The sequence below is a fragment of the Primulina eburnea genome, chromosome 11 (assembly GCF_022965805.1).
Source record: "Primulina eburnea isolate SZY01 chromosome 11, ASM2296580v1, whole genome shotgun sequence".
NCBI classification, from domain to species: Eukaryota; Viridiplantae; Streptophyta; class Magnoliopsida; order Lamiales; family Gesneriaceae; genus Primulina; species Primulina eburnea.
The window spans coordinates 38,142,852-38,157,744 of NC_133111.1; the positions used below are offsets into that span (position 1 = coordinate 38,142,852).

The 14,893-nt window shown below is 34.5% G+C and overlaps 1 protein-coding gene and 1 long non-coding RNA gene across 5 annotated transcripts; both read left to right on the forward strand.

Moving 5' to 3' along the window:
- Positions 1 to 1,347: 1,347 nt before the first annotated feature.
- LOC140805808 (uncharacterized) lies at positions 1,348 to 10,737 on the forward strand. 4 transcript variants are annotated; one of them, XM_073162116.1, is made up of 8 exons: positions 1,348 to 1,508; positions 1,687 to 1,785; positions 3,679 to 3,752; positions 4,025 to 4,177; positions 4,806 to 4,852; positions 5,674 to 7,359; positions 7,872 to 8,064; positions 10,099 to 10,737. In XM_073162116.1, the coding sequence occupies exons 6-8, from the start codon at positions 5,759 to 5,761 to the stop codon at positions 10,309 to 10,311; spliced, it is 2,007 nt and encodes a 668-aa protein (XP_073018217.1). In that variant the 5' UTR covers positions 1,348 to 1,508; positions 1,687 to 1,785; positions 3,679 to 3,752; positions 4,025 to 4,177; positions 4,806 to 4,852; positions 5,674 to 5,758; the 3' UTR covers positions 10,312 to 10,737. The 4 variants fall into 4 exon arrangements, with proteins under 4 accessions (XP_073018217.1, XP_073018219.1, XP_073018218.1 ...); XM_073162118.1 differs by lacking the exon at positions 4,025 to 4,177; XM_073162117.1 differs by lacking the exon at positions 1,687 to 1,785.
- Positions 8,075 to 9,824, forward strand: LOC140805810 (uncharacterized). The gene is made up of 2 exons (XR_012112344.1): positions 8,075 to 9,153; positions 9,229 to 9,824. It is a non-coding gene; the product is annotated as an uncharacterized lncRNA (long non-coding RNA).
- Positions 10,738 to 14,893: the final 4,156 nt, after the last annotated feature.

Here is a 14,893-nt window from a genome sequence, read left to right on the forward strand (position 1 = left end):
CATTCCGAAGTGTACTCAAATTCATAAAACTCTTGTCATACTCTTCTCAACAAGCGCATGTGCAGGAAACCTTTTCCACGATTTTGCGGATTTGATACTTCCATTGAACATAACTTCTTTTGATTTCAAATGAGATGTGTTGTTTCTTGCGAGTAATTATCAGTCTTGGTGGCTGTCGAAATATCACGAAATACTCGAAAAGTTCACTAGACATGAGATTATGTCTATTGACAGACAGAAACAAGAAGTGCATTGCTGTAATAAAATGGTTGCTAGCCTGAACTTTCACTAAATACTCATCATCGAATCAAATCAGACCTGAACCGGTCTTTCAATGAGCAACTTCAGACGACTAATACGAGAAGCGTATTCCTTGGAGAAAACACGAGCTACGGCTAGTCGTAAATACACAACAACTAAGCAAGAGAGTTTTGAGGATTTGTGTTGTGAGCCTACTTAAGCTTAAATTAAATAAATTTAACGAATGACTGTACCCATCTACTTATGTTGATCATGTAACTTAGAATAACTAAATCCAAGGGTGTTACGTAACTCATCTCATTAATATAAATATATGAGATCGTCTCATAAAAAACATACTATATTTTCTTAAATTGCGTTTGAATATGAGAAAGTTTCTTAAATCAATTGCTCAAGCTATGGATTTTAAATCAGTTGTCAAATAAATTGATTCATACAAACAAATGCGCTTATTATAACTTTAAAATCTTTGACTTCAAATTCTGAATTATAGTAAATTGCTCAGTCGGTAAATGATTCAACTAAAAAGTCCGTTTTGCCCTTAAATTATAATGCTTGTAAGAGCAATTACTCTTATTAAATTCAATTAGATACACAATTTTATTTTCAAGACTATTTATTTATAAAAAAAATTATTATATTTGTGATAAACGAGTATCACACTTTTGTAGTGAACTAGAATTATTAATTAATGTAAATATATATCAATAAAATTCGATGTAAATACATGTATCAGTATTAAACATGTGATAACAAAAGTTTAATAATTAATTACTTTTAGGGTCAAACTACAATTTGAGCCTAATATCATTCGAGTGAGTATCATGTGAGACCATCTCACGAATCTTAATCTGTGAGACGAGTCAATCATACTCATATTCACAATATAAAGTAATACTCTTAACATAAAAAGTAATATTTTTTCACTAATGACCCAAATAAGAGATCTGTCTCACAAATACGATACGTGAGACCGTCTCACACAAGTTTTTGTCGTATCATAACAAGAGTATCTAATTCCAAATTTGCCCCCCGGCATTCCATTGCAAACCGCCAACTTCGATTAAAAAAAAAAAAAAAAAAAAAAAACAAAACAAAACAGACAGATTTATTCATTTAACTACTCTTCACTCGCATCAAAATTCGTGGATTTCGCAGTTTAATCTGCTTAGCCAAAGGCTGAACAATCTTCAGCGAAGGCGTAGAAGATTTTCAATCCTGCTTTGTTATCCATATAAATAAAATGGGTAGGTTTCATCTCCCAAATTTTAGATTTTTAGTGTTTTGCATTGATGAAATCGTCGTAAGTATTGTAAACGATTACAAATCTTTGCGCTGCCTTCTATTTTATTTCTTATTTTCCTTGGTTTTGGAATCATGTAATTTTACGATTTCCGGACTATGGTTTTTTGTCACTTCTTGTAGTTTGTGATGGTTCTTAGGTGAAGATTGTGGATGAGATCGATAGATGTTTAGAAACCCAGCGTGGCAAAGCTCAGAACCTTAATTCACGCATTTAATCCAGTAAGATAAGATAAAACTTCGTGATACTTTGGCTAGCTCCGTTTTACTCACATTTCTTCCCGTTGGACAAGAAATAGAAAAGTGAAATGGGTTTCTAATTTGCACATCATTTTAATTTTTAGGAATACGGTGGTTAATTATTACTGTGTGCTAACGGCTAAGAGCAAGTAAAGTATCGCTTTGTTGTTGATATTATGTATGTTTATGATAACTTTTATGTTTCATGCCAATAAATTTCGTTTTAGAATTATTTATACAAAACGAATTGAGATCAGCTAATCAACGATAACTTTAAATTCCCTATGTTGTTGAATCCAAGATAAACTTTGTTGATTCTATATTTAGTCTTTCTTCTATACTTCGAGTCGATTATATATTTGTAGTTTTGTTTCAACAACCTATTAGTTTTGACCTTCAAGTGTTATTATGCTGCCACAAGAAATAAGCCTGCAAGAAGTTAAATGTTCGATGAATCATAAGCGGGACAATTTTTTTCTCGTGCTCATGAAAGAAATGAGTTCTTTTTGGTTTCTATACATATAAATAATGTTGAGTGAATTTTAAGATCTGAAAGTCCAAGTTATTGAAAATTTGTCTGTCAAATGGGTAAGATTGGAAGAACCATACTGGTTAAAATTTGTCCTTCAAAAGGAAAAAAGGGTGAGGCTTCCTTACCAGTTGAAGTTGTTATTATATACCTTTTATGTAGTAGGGTCCTTGAAATTAGAAGTCATCGCGCATTTAGTTCAAATGTCAAGTCAATTATCTGATCCTGTATGGGGTACAGTGGTTGTTTTGCATGGTTAATGTCCAATCTGAAACATTTACATTTAATTTCTCTTCCCTTAATTTTTTGGTGAAACTTTCTATATTTATGGACGACTTCGAATTTTTTATTCATTTCAACGTGTTAAATTTTAATTTGCTCCACTTTTTCAACCATACTATTAATTTTCTTTTTTACATTCTTAATCAGCAGAAAAATTGACAGAAACATGTCTGTGCAATTCTTCCTAGTGAAAGCATTTATAGTTTTAAGCCTCTTCTTTTGCCCATATGACAAATAGGAGGTTTGTCATAAAATGCCATTAGGAAAATGCATTATTGTTAAAATTGGAACTTGGACCTAACTCAACCCCAAAAGCTAGCTCAAAGAGTGATGATTGTCCAAGCCCATATATACCACTCAAAGGTTATTTAACCAACCGATGTGGGACAATTAACACACCCCTCCCACGCCCAGGAATGAACATCTGGAGCGTGGAGTTTACAAATGACCCAATTATGGGCAGAACGGGTGGCCTAATTATAGGCAGTCCAACACATAACGGTGGAACTCGGGCTCTGATACTATGTTAAGATTGGAACTTGGACCTAACTCAACCCCAAAAGCTAGCTCAAGGGTGGAGGATTGTCCAAGCCCATATATACCACTCAAAAGTTATTTAACCAACCGATGTGAGACAATTAACAATTATGATTGAAACGGTAATACCAGGAATCTGGTTCAATTTTATGATGCTTTCTAATTTGTATTCATCGAAACATCAAAAAAATTTATGTTACTTGTATTACAAGGGATCCAGACACAGTTACATCTTTCAGCATGATTCTGAAGGGTAGGATCTTATTTGGAAATATACTATGCCATTTTGTAAGTAAAGTTTTTTAAGACAGATTATAAAAGATGCTAATTTTTTTTGTTACGTTGTCTGTTATAAATTGACACGATGACATATGCTTAACCATATCGATGTTTATGTACTATCTATCGAAATGACAATAGTTAGCATAAAAATTGTGTGTTACAAGTCGAAGAGTTTGCCTATTAATTATTTATGTCACCTCTTCTATGCATTTACTGATTTAGCAAACTTTTTATCCAACTGACAGCATTGGGTTTTGGACTACTGCATAGAGCATTTGGATTCCAAGTTGGTTGATGTGCCATGTTCATCAACTCAAAGGTAACCTTGCCTAGTTATTTATATTTTGTTTATTTTCTTTCGATTATAACTTATTTGGATTGAAAAGTAGTGTTTGCTTGATTCATTTAATAAATATTCAATGTACACTATTATTTTATTTGCTTAGTTTCCTTAGTTTGATTCTTTGTGGTGCATTACAAATGCGTTCAAAAGTTTTTGCCATTGTTTTGAAGCTATTATAAACTGTCAATTAATAATTATTTAATACTTTTGTAGTTTTTTCTTTCTGAATGATTTGTTTATTTTGCTAGCCAAACCTGACACAGAGGCAACCATAGCATGAAAATAGAGAATTGCATGTTGCAAAAGGAAGCCTAGCCGGATGATTGGTATTTTGTTTACTTTTCACTAACGACTCACCAATGATCCAAAGTATACCAAATGGTAAACGTGCCACATTGGAGGTAATATGAACCCAAGTTAATTTATTATGTCTTCTTGTGATCTCTTAAGATTTTGAAAACTATTTAGGGCGAGTTCGAAAACCATTTTCCTTGATCTTCGTCTTGTAAACCCACTTTACACCCATTGTTTTTTACCCTTTAGGAAAATCACATAAATTTAAATAACTTCAGCTTTTGAAAGTGCTTTTATAAAAAAAAACGCAGATGTAGTTTTGACATTTAGATAAATATTAAAAGGTGTTTTTTAAAAAATAGAAGTAGATATAGAAACCCAAAAGCCTGAAATTTTATCATCTAAACAATAGTTTTTGCGACCAAACAGTATACTTTTTAAGAAAATTATTATTATTATTTAAGGAAAAAGTGTCTTTAGTCCATTGGCTTCTTCAACCAAACGCACTCTTGATTAGAAATCAGAATGGAGACAAGAAAAAAGACGCACCAATAAAATGGCTTTGTATAAATAAAAAAATGGAATGATATAATAAATCATCGAAACAATGTTAATGTGTTTAGCATGATGCCCAAAATCGATTTCTGTGTTTTGAACAGTTTTTTGGAAGCCCTAGTTTGTTAATTTATCTTCTCATGGCCTGTCAATAGTTAATTGTTTTTGCCAATTTTTCAGATCCAAGCTGCTTCTAGAAATTCTAGTTTTTGGATTCCGGAGTCCAGGTAATTAAGTTAGTCACCATGACCTTCCTTAATTTTTTTTTTTTGAATTTTTTGACAAATAACTTGTGGGTAAAATGTAGCCTTTTCATTTTGCCAATTTTGCTTTGAAGTTTTTTCCCTTCATTTTTGCCTTAATCTTCATCAATCGTGTCCTGGTTAAGAGTAAATTAGAGAAGAGATCGACTTGCACCATCGTCCATTGCTTTGAGAAACTTTGGCATTAATCTGTTTTGTTTAGTTATCAGTTGTGGCTTTATTAATTCAATGGTTCTCCTGTCTCCACAAGGGATTGGAGAAAAGAGTAAAAGAGTGATTTCGAAGTCTAAGATCATAATAGTTTTAAATGTTTGTGTTTTACAGTTTAGACTACTGGGGTAGGCATTTTGCTGTTTGATTGATATAGGATTCCCAACTGTAGACCATTTATTCTATTGAAAGTTCAGATCTTGCCACTGTATTCGTGGAGTTCATTCCAATACATATGTAGTTGCATTGTGGGATTCAAATTAACTATGCGAGGATGTGTTTTCTGTTTTCCATATTTCCTTCCACTGACAAGATATGAAAAATTATATTAATATACTTTTATTTACTATTGATTTTTATTTTTATTATTTTCTGCGGTTCACATTTGTAATGGATAATATACTCTTGATTCTTATTTGATTCTTCTGTATAATGGATGGATGCTCATTCATTTAGTATGGGGTATGTGTGAAGTTAATTGCTTTTTCCATGTGAAAATCTACTTCGTTTCTGTAAATACAATGTTGTTTTATTGTTTAATTGGTTGATGTGACAAGCTTTCTACGTATTTTCAGGAAGATTACTTCCTTCAATTTTTATCAGTTCTGGTGGTCAATGTTGAGTTAATATCATTGATGAGTGATTGCCAAGTATCTGGAAATGAGCCGGTCACCATCATTTTCTGTGAAGTCGGAACTTGTATCAGAAGTTGACGAAAAAGCTTTGCATCAATGGGTAGCTGCCTTTTGTATCATTAGGTTTGATCTCGAGCAGGGGCAGCTCATTGATGAGTGTTATCCACCTGGCTGTCTAACCCAAAATGAGGAGCTTCAAGTTGCTTTTAGTTCATTTCCAGATTCAGCTTCACAGCACCTTAACAGATCAAGTATTCATGATTGTATTTTCTTCTTCCGTATACGGAGGCATGAAAAACTTCCAGTTTCAAACATTGGTTCATCAAAGACTAATGAAGTAGATAATAACTCAATATTGCAATGGCCGTTATATGCAGATCCACAAAAGGGTAAAAATCACAATGACTCAAGGTACCTGTATGGTTTTGTGTTTAATAGGCAGAGACATGATGAGAGGCTAAAGCGAGGAGGTGAACAAAAATCTGTTGTTATTCTTTCTCACAGTCCATACTCTAGTGTTTTTAGGCCTTTACTACAAATTATGGGCCCTTTGTACTTTGATATCGGAAAGAAAGCATTGACTCATATTGCTAACTGTGTGTCGATGTGGCCTACTCCTGAACCTGGTAATCTCATGGTGCTTCCTATTGGGAATGCATTACTGAAAGTGAACCTCCCCCCTTCTCACAGTTTGCCATCAGATAGTGGGATTTTTGAAGACTCTGCGTCCTCACTGGCTCCACTTCTCCCTTCAAAACTATCAGTTCCACAGGGTTTATTTCATGACTCCGATCTTTTCGGAACATTCCGGGGACTCTTGATGCATCTTTGGAAGCTCTGGGAGGTGTTACTCATTGGGGAACCCATTTTAATCATAGCACCGACTCCTCCCCAGTGCTGCGAAGCAGTTGCTGGTCTAGTTAGTTTGGTTGCCCCATTACTTTTCTCTGTTGACTTCAGGCCTTACTTTACTATACACGACCCTGAATTTTCCATTTTGAACTCTCTCCCAGAGGGGGCCATTTTTCCTCCAATGGTTTTAGGTGTCACAAACCTCTTTTTCTTAAAAGCACTGCATAACATGCCTCACATAGTTTCAGTTGGAACTCCTATTTCAAATTCTGGTCGTCTGAACTTTGATTCAAGGCCTTCAAATGGGGGAATTTCTGCTCAAGAAGAACGATTGAACTTCCAACATCTTTCGGTGAGGAAGTTTACTGCTGCAAATTTCTTGAATGCAGTAAAGTTGAAAAGAGATGGTCCTTTGTGTTTAATGACAGAACACAAAGAAGCCTTATGGTCGAATTATGCTTCAGTGACAAAGCCAGATACCTCTATCTTGAATAGACTTGTTGATGCTGGATTATCTCCGAGGGTTGAGGAGTCGATGTCAGTTGTTAACAATGATATATTACGCCGCCATTTTTTGGAGCTGACTACTAACTTTTTGGCCCCTTTTGGTCCATATTTTAGAGCAAATACACCATCTGAAGGTTCATCTCCATATTCTGACCCACCTTCTCTACCGTCTTTCAGTACTGAGGAATTCTTATCAACTTTATCAGAAAGAGGTCCTGGGAAGTTTATACTGAAGAGAACGAAGTCAAATTGGCTAGATCTCTACAGGTACTGAATAAGGGATAGACATTCACCACCTGCTATGAGAAGGGTTTCTCTCGATAGATAATTCTTCAACTTTTTGTTTAAAGTATCTGTGAAGAGAACATCTCTCCCAACTGGACCTGAAATATTGTTTAATGGTTTTGGAATTATTTCTCTGGTCTTCTTTCTATCAAAATTATTTTTACATCGAAAAGAAATGTTTATCACATGAAGCGTTTCTCCTTATATTACTTCAGTCTGAAATGAATTGTTTTTTCATGTTTGGCAATCATGTTCAGTCCACTTCTTTCTGTCCTTGTCATACATATTTAAAATGTCAATATAAACATTACCAGATGGGGCTACAAAATTTATATGGCTTCTAGTGATGCTTTATCCTCATGCTTATCTGCTGAGTCCTAAATTTTTTATATTGCTCTTGATATCCTTGATCTATATTTACTCGTCTAGAATATTTGTTTTGTCTATATGTTTTGTGACTTTCTAAAATGGATATTTATTTTACATAAATGCAGGCGTTTCTTGAAAGGACACAACTTTCTGCCATGGTTTCGTAGAAAACGTGCTGTTGCTGAGCAAGAACAGTATAAAATGTGGAGACAAGCTAGAATTAAGAGCAACATAAACCAGTTGATAGCTAAGATGTCTGAATTGGAAATAGTCGATTCCTTCAATGCAATTGAGAGAAACCTCCAAGGAGAAATGCAGGCATGTTTCTTTCTGTAATTTCTTAAAAAAAATTATATTAACTTGGGTATGTGATGATTTGTCGAGGATTTATTTAAATCCTCGTGCATATATTTTCCTCAATCCCTTATCTTGTTTCAAAATATCGTACTGCCTTGTGTCCTTTTGCTTTTCCTTCTATGGATTTTTTCATTGGAAGAAAGTATTCGAACCAATCTTTATTTTTTCTTTGTTCTTCTTGTCTTCCATTTCTCTTGTTTGATTTTTCACAAAAAGTGGGATGCAGTGGAATGTACTTGATAGGATTCTGGAATCGGGGCACACACATTATGACTATCTGAACTGGAATGATGTGGCAATAGCAGTTGGTTGAGAAATGCTGGAGGAGGTTAATCGATTGAATGGTTCAGTATTTGAAATGCATTTGAAAGTGCCCTACTAGATGAGAAAATAAATGCATAAAAAAAGTAAAATGTGCAAAAATAAATAACACAATTATTGGAGATCAAAGTCTAAATTCTCATGTTCCTTCCGCCTCCTGTTGGGGAGAAATCCGCTAGATGATTCTTGAACCTCATTATACAGTGCAAAGGCATCACCGTCTATTCATCTGATATGTATAATATGTGAGCAGTTGACTATTCAATAAATGAAAATTGAAATTCTAAGATAGTTCAAAATCTTTAGGTTAATTAATCTTCTAATTGATGCAACCCATCTACTTGGTTCCGTCTATTTCTTTTTGGCTCTTCTATATTTGGTATGGTGTTAGAACAATGTATATATATTTTTCACCATGTCTGTGTGAACTCTTTTGCAACTTATCTTGATTTATACCAATCGATTGTACCATTAGATTTGTCTTCGTCAGCAAACACCAACTTGTAACCTAGATGTAGGATTTGTACAAATAGGACTGAGGCCCCATGTCCCTTGAGATACATTTCACAATCCATTGCCTCTCCAGTACCGATGGGCCATTTTTTCTTGACAGTAGTTAGAAATAAAAACAATAGAGAAAGAGAAACGAACTCATGGAAACTGATCAGCGAAGAATTTTCAATAAAGGATGAGCAGTGTTGGAGCACTTACCCTTGCGAGTAATGACAGGTATATCCAAATAAGAAGAATGTGGTTGATATTTGAGATATATGTTTGAGGACTCAACGTTGATCAGGATTGCAGGAGGAACACTGCGTGTATTCCTTCATTGATGCATTTGAAGTGGGCCAAGATAGAGACATCCTTGGTCGGAGGATCAATAGGTTGAGGAAGCAGAACAGAGAGACCGGAAGCATTCACATCACTTTTCAGAGGATTGAAAAATATGAAATATGGAGAAAACTCGAAGAAAAGTGCATCAATGGATGTAAAGTATTGATAAGACTTGGAATCATAATAATACCCCTCTAGGGTATGAGAATATCCATAAAATGCACACTTGATAGATCGAGGGGATAACTTATCAAGACTAGGTCGAAGATCTTGAACAAAGTACACATATTCATAGACTCTAGATATCGAGGAAAAATTAGCTGTATTAGGATACAAACATGAAAAGGGATATCTCCATGAAGAGATGGACTGTTTATGCAATTTTACTATGGTGCCAGTAAAGGATTTGGTGAAAATCAATCAAGTAGTATAGAACCAAAAAGAAACATCAAAGGAGGGAGGAGGAAAGAAAATTTGTTACTGCCGTTGAACAGTTCCGATTTTACAGTTCACGTGAACAGTTGTTAACGAATTTACTATTCACGTGAACCAATGCACAATTGTTTTTTCAAAAAAATTATCGGGTGTACAATTTTGGAACAATGTAAGAGAAAACCTTGAAAAGAAGTGAATTAATATAATTGAAACGTACAGGTGATCGCCTATATTAGGAGAGATATAGGATTAATGGGTATACAGAGGTGTTTACCCATAACGAACAGCATATTAAAATTATTCTTCAACATATTGCACTTATCATTGCTGGTTGCTGTTGTCATTTTTTTATATCAGATATCCATATGTGTATTTCCCAATTATTTTCATTATCTCACATTGCAGTACGGAAAAGCAAATGAAGATACTGAAGATGTCTGCAAGAAATTGAAGAAAGATCTCCAAATTGTATTTAAAGTTCTTCCAAAGGACTTGCAGCAACTTCTTATAATGAACCCCAGCAGAGCGTGTCTTTTACGAGAAAGCCTTGACTGCTCAGATCTTCCTGGGCATCCTGTTCCGACTGGTGGCAATGTATCTTCTGCTGAATCTCAATGACACGCAGATATATTCACAAATACTCTTGTATCAGCTATGTATGTACACGACCATGGTCATGCATTAAGCAGGACATGGAAGAAGTTGTAGTCTACCTCACACTCTTGGTATTGCGGGAACTCTTGATGCCCCTTTAGGTCAGTTTTTATCTCGAACTGCTACCGACGATGTTCTTGGAGCATCATATTTAATTTAGTCAGTCAAGAACGAAATGAATGGATTATACAAATTTAGGAGCTCGTATAGTACCACAGGTTGCGATGAAAGAAGGAACATTTAGTCAGTCAAGAGAAGTTTTTTGTTGAACCTTTTTAGTCCCAAGAATGTAATTTGTTGTTTTAGCAACTGGTTGATTATAGCAGCATGCTTGTTTGCGGTTGATCTTGATTATTCATATATAATTTGTGGTAATTTAGGAAATTAAAATCGGAGTTATTTGTGTATTTATATAGATATATTATCGAAGATATAATTTAATACCAAATGGTAGGAAAGTACATTATTTGTATTAACTATGGAAAAATGTAAATTTCTATTCTTCAAGGCCTCAAAAGGAAAATGTAAATGTTTATGGTTTCACCTTGCATTCTTCAAAAGATGTATAGAAATTATGAGTTTTTTTCCCCAATCGAGGTAGAAGTGTTTCCACCAATTCCTATATTGATTTGGCCATCTTAAGGTATGTTGGCCTAAAACTTTTTTGGGACCAATGAAAGATGTGTAAAATTAAGAAAATAAATCGAAAGTACAAATTTTACACTTGTCGAACAACCAATATTAATGTGTGTAAAAAAAAAAGAAAAAACAGAAATGAGGTATTTCAAAAGTCAATTTGAGAGAGAGAGAGAGAGAGAGAGAGAGAGAGAGTAGTGACTTGCCCATGCCTTTTAAAATAAGTGTTAATGACTTGATGTATTACCAGTAAATTCACATCGTTGATTTTCTACACATTGTGCATAAAATCTACGAATAAAGCGAACAACATTTTTAAGATCTCAATCTCGTGTAAGATCTCACAATGTTTCGTACTTTATAATTGTTTTAAAATCTCACCTCAGTCGTTATGAACCTAGTTAGTTTTTAATAACCACAACTAAGTAAAGACTGTATTGAATGTATTTCAACCAAACTATTCTATTCCACCAGAGTAGAATGTTACTTAGCTCTGAATCAAACTTATCTGATATCTCATATGCTTCTACTTTCACTGAGTGATTTGAATTGAAATTCCCCGCAAACAACCAATTAGCAGAGCTGTGATGAAAAAGGATGAGCAAACCTAGCCTACCGAACGAAAGGAAACCCGGCTTTACCTCTAGGTAAAGCCCTCAAGGTCAATAAGTAAGGGAATTAAAGTAATAGGCCTCCTCTTCTAGGTTGACTCTTTTCCGAACTCTTCTTTTAGAACCGAGCAAGCCAGCGTAAACTATTTAAAAAAGATAAGTAACAAAAATTACTATTGAATCTCCGGATATAGAATAAGCGGATTTTATTTATGCATGTTTACTGTGCGTGAGTAGTTTTTTCTTTTTAATTTATACATCCAAACAAGATACATTTTTCATAAACAAATGCCATTTTTGTGCAACTTATTTTATTTTTAGTATAGATTGTTCCTTGAAGTTAGGTAGGTGGTTGAGTCGAAGATTAGTAGAATGTGATTTAAAACAGAGAGACATATTATATTTCTTTTTACAGGATTTACCCGGGCAAACTCAAAAACATGGGCTTAAAATCCATCTTCATGTGCATGACAAGTGCTTTTGAAGGAAATGGGGGAGTTGGAACACAAAAAGAAGATCAAAATTAACTTGTGGCATTATCAGGGTTTTTTTTAAAAAATAATTTAAATTTTAAAATTTATTTAAAAACTAATTTGAAAAAAATAAGTTTTGCACAACTAATGCAATCCGCGCGGACGCTCCTACGTGGAGCTTACCAAGCGCGGACGCTCCTACGTGGAGCGCCACCCACGTGTCCCTACTCCATTCATCCAATTCTTATCTTACCGCGCCCACGTGTCCCTACTCCATTAATCCAATCCTTATCTTACCCGATTCCTTCTTCGTTCCTTCCCTTCTCTTATCTTTACTCTCTCATTCATCGGTTTCTCAATTCCTCACCGAATTTTTTTTTGAAAAAGTTGAGAAGATCTAGAGCATAGTTCAGAATGACAGATAATCGAAATCCAGAAGATCTCAGTGTCCTCTATTTACAAGCGACACATATGTCATTAAGCGTGTCTTCGTTAACAGTTGATGATATTGTCAAAGTGAAGAGGTCGGACCATTTGATTTGGAAGTTGTATACTGATAATTATTTATACAGGCGTGTACTCGCATATTTAAATCATATGGGTTTTTATGGAGTTTTAGAATGTGGCTCTCAAGTTCTTGATAATCATTTGATTACTGCGCTTGTTGAACGTTGGCGACGCGAGACACATACGTTTCATTTTACATGTGGTGAAACAACAGTGACATTACAAGATGTTTCAATAATTTGGGGTCTAACAATTGATGGTGAAGCAGTAACTGGAGTAGATGTGTCACATAAAATTGAGGAATGACAACACATATGTTTGGATTGTTGCCAGCCTCAAATTATTTGAAAGGTGGTCATCTATCTATGACTGCACTACAAGATCATTGTATATCTAACCTTGTTAATGATGAAACTTCAGAAGTAGATGTTGTGAAATTTACTCGTTGCGTTGCGTTAATGATTATTGGAGGAATAATGTTCCCTCACTACCAAGGAGGGTCAGCTAGACTTATATTTTTGCAACTGCTACGAGATGTTGATAACGTGAAGTCTTATAGTTGGGGTAGTGCAGTTTTAGCATTTCTATACCGTGAGTTGTGTAACGCATCACGTATAGAGAAGAATACAATGGCTGGACCTTTATGTATCCTCCATGTATCATTAATGTGATGTGAATATTTAACATAATATTTTGGTTAAATTTGTTAATTTTTTTAATTATTATAAATAGGTATGGGCATGGAGCAGGATTAAATGTGTTAACCTCGATCGAAATGGGTTAACATTAGTTGTACCTCCCGTTGATCCGGATGCTTTCATTCCAGTTTCTCCATATGGTGCACTGTAATGTTTAAAATTTATGGTGGTAATATCATATATATCTTGTCTATTTTGTTGATATGTATTTGTTTTTTTTATAATTGTAGGTGGAAATATGGATTTAGTTACACACATTCGCCAACATATTCTGTAAGAATTATAAGGGATTCTCTAGATCGTATGAATAATAATGAGGTATTATAAAATATTAATACATAATATTGATGACACGAAGACTATTTTATTTTGATTTATTAAATGAATACTGACATTTAATTTACTTTTTTTTACAGTTTAATTGGAGCGTATATCAGAAAAATGACATAGATGTGAAGACGATTATTGATTCATATGACAATAAAATATGACGATGTGTTTGTCCCTTTATATGCTTTGACTTCGTGGAGATGCATCGTCCTAATCGTGTAATGCGACAATTTCAAAGACAGCAATCAATTCAAGGGTCTGCAGTCGACAATGACGATATGCATAATATCACGAAAATAGGACATCGAAACACCGATTGGAGAGAGTATCATAGAAATTCAATTGAGTTGTGGAATAATCGGCTCAGATATGTTAGTAAAGGGGTGCGACACAAGCGATCGATGCAAACTTACGAAGACTACTTTCAATGGTACAATCGAATAACTGTGCGCACTATATCACCTGCAGTGAATGTCGTTGGTTTTCAACCACGTCCGTACAATACTTTTGTTGGAAAAATGAATGTTCAACAAAATTTTAGTACGCCTTCTCCGTTTTCGCATCAGTCATCATTAGGATGGGGAAGTGACATGATTAGGCAACCAAGTGGGTTTGCAGGAGACTCTACGATTATTACGTCAGGTGAATTGAATATTGCAAGAACCTCTAATACTCAATCTGGTATTTTCAGTGATCCAAGGTTCGGTGATTTGCATCCGTTTGGTCAAACTGATTTTCAGACTCCTTATTGGTCCAACACACAAAGTTTCACGAATTTGCTTAACGTTGGACCTCAGCATATTGTGCATGACTGATCGAGCCAAACTTGCACAGTGAATAGTCCCAAAATTTGTTTTATAAATGAAAGCTCGATTTAAAATATCGCAAGTGCACGATAGTCAAGTTATAATAAACGTACGTGAATACGAGTATCGATCCACAAGGACTGCGTTACACTATTCTTATTTTCACTTAAATTTCTCTAGCAACGATAGATGGAGTTGGTGATTAAACTAAAGTGAATTTAATACTAAAATGATTAAAATGCAAGAACAAATAATCAAGAAATCAATGATTAAATTGGATGAAAATCAAATGAGAAACGAATTTGTTGGGAATTATCAGTTCACCTACCACTCGTGTTCAGATAATTAGACTCGACTTTTACTCGTGCATTCGACGGAATTCCCTAGACTAATCAATATACTCTGTCGAGCTATATTAATACTAATCATAAACATGCAGTAATCAAGTGTCCTCAATTATTTAACAGTTCACGATTGCATTACGT

Coding starts and splice junctions, on each gene's coding strand:
- LOC140805808 (XM_073162116.1), top strand. CDS start 5,759: ATGAGCCGGTCACCATCATTTTCTGTGAAGTCGGAACTTGTATCAGAA. Junction 7,360..7,871: donor AATTGGCTAGATCTCTACAG/GTACTGAATAAG, acceptor ACATAAATGCAG/GCGTTTCTTGAAAGGACACA. Junction 8,065..10,098: donor ACCTCCAAGGAGAAATGCAG/GCATGTTTCTTT, acceptor CTCACATTGCAG/TACGGAAAAGCAAATGAAGA.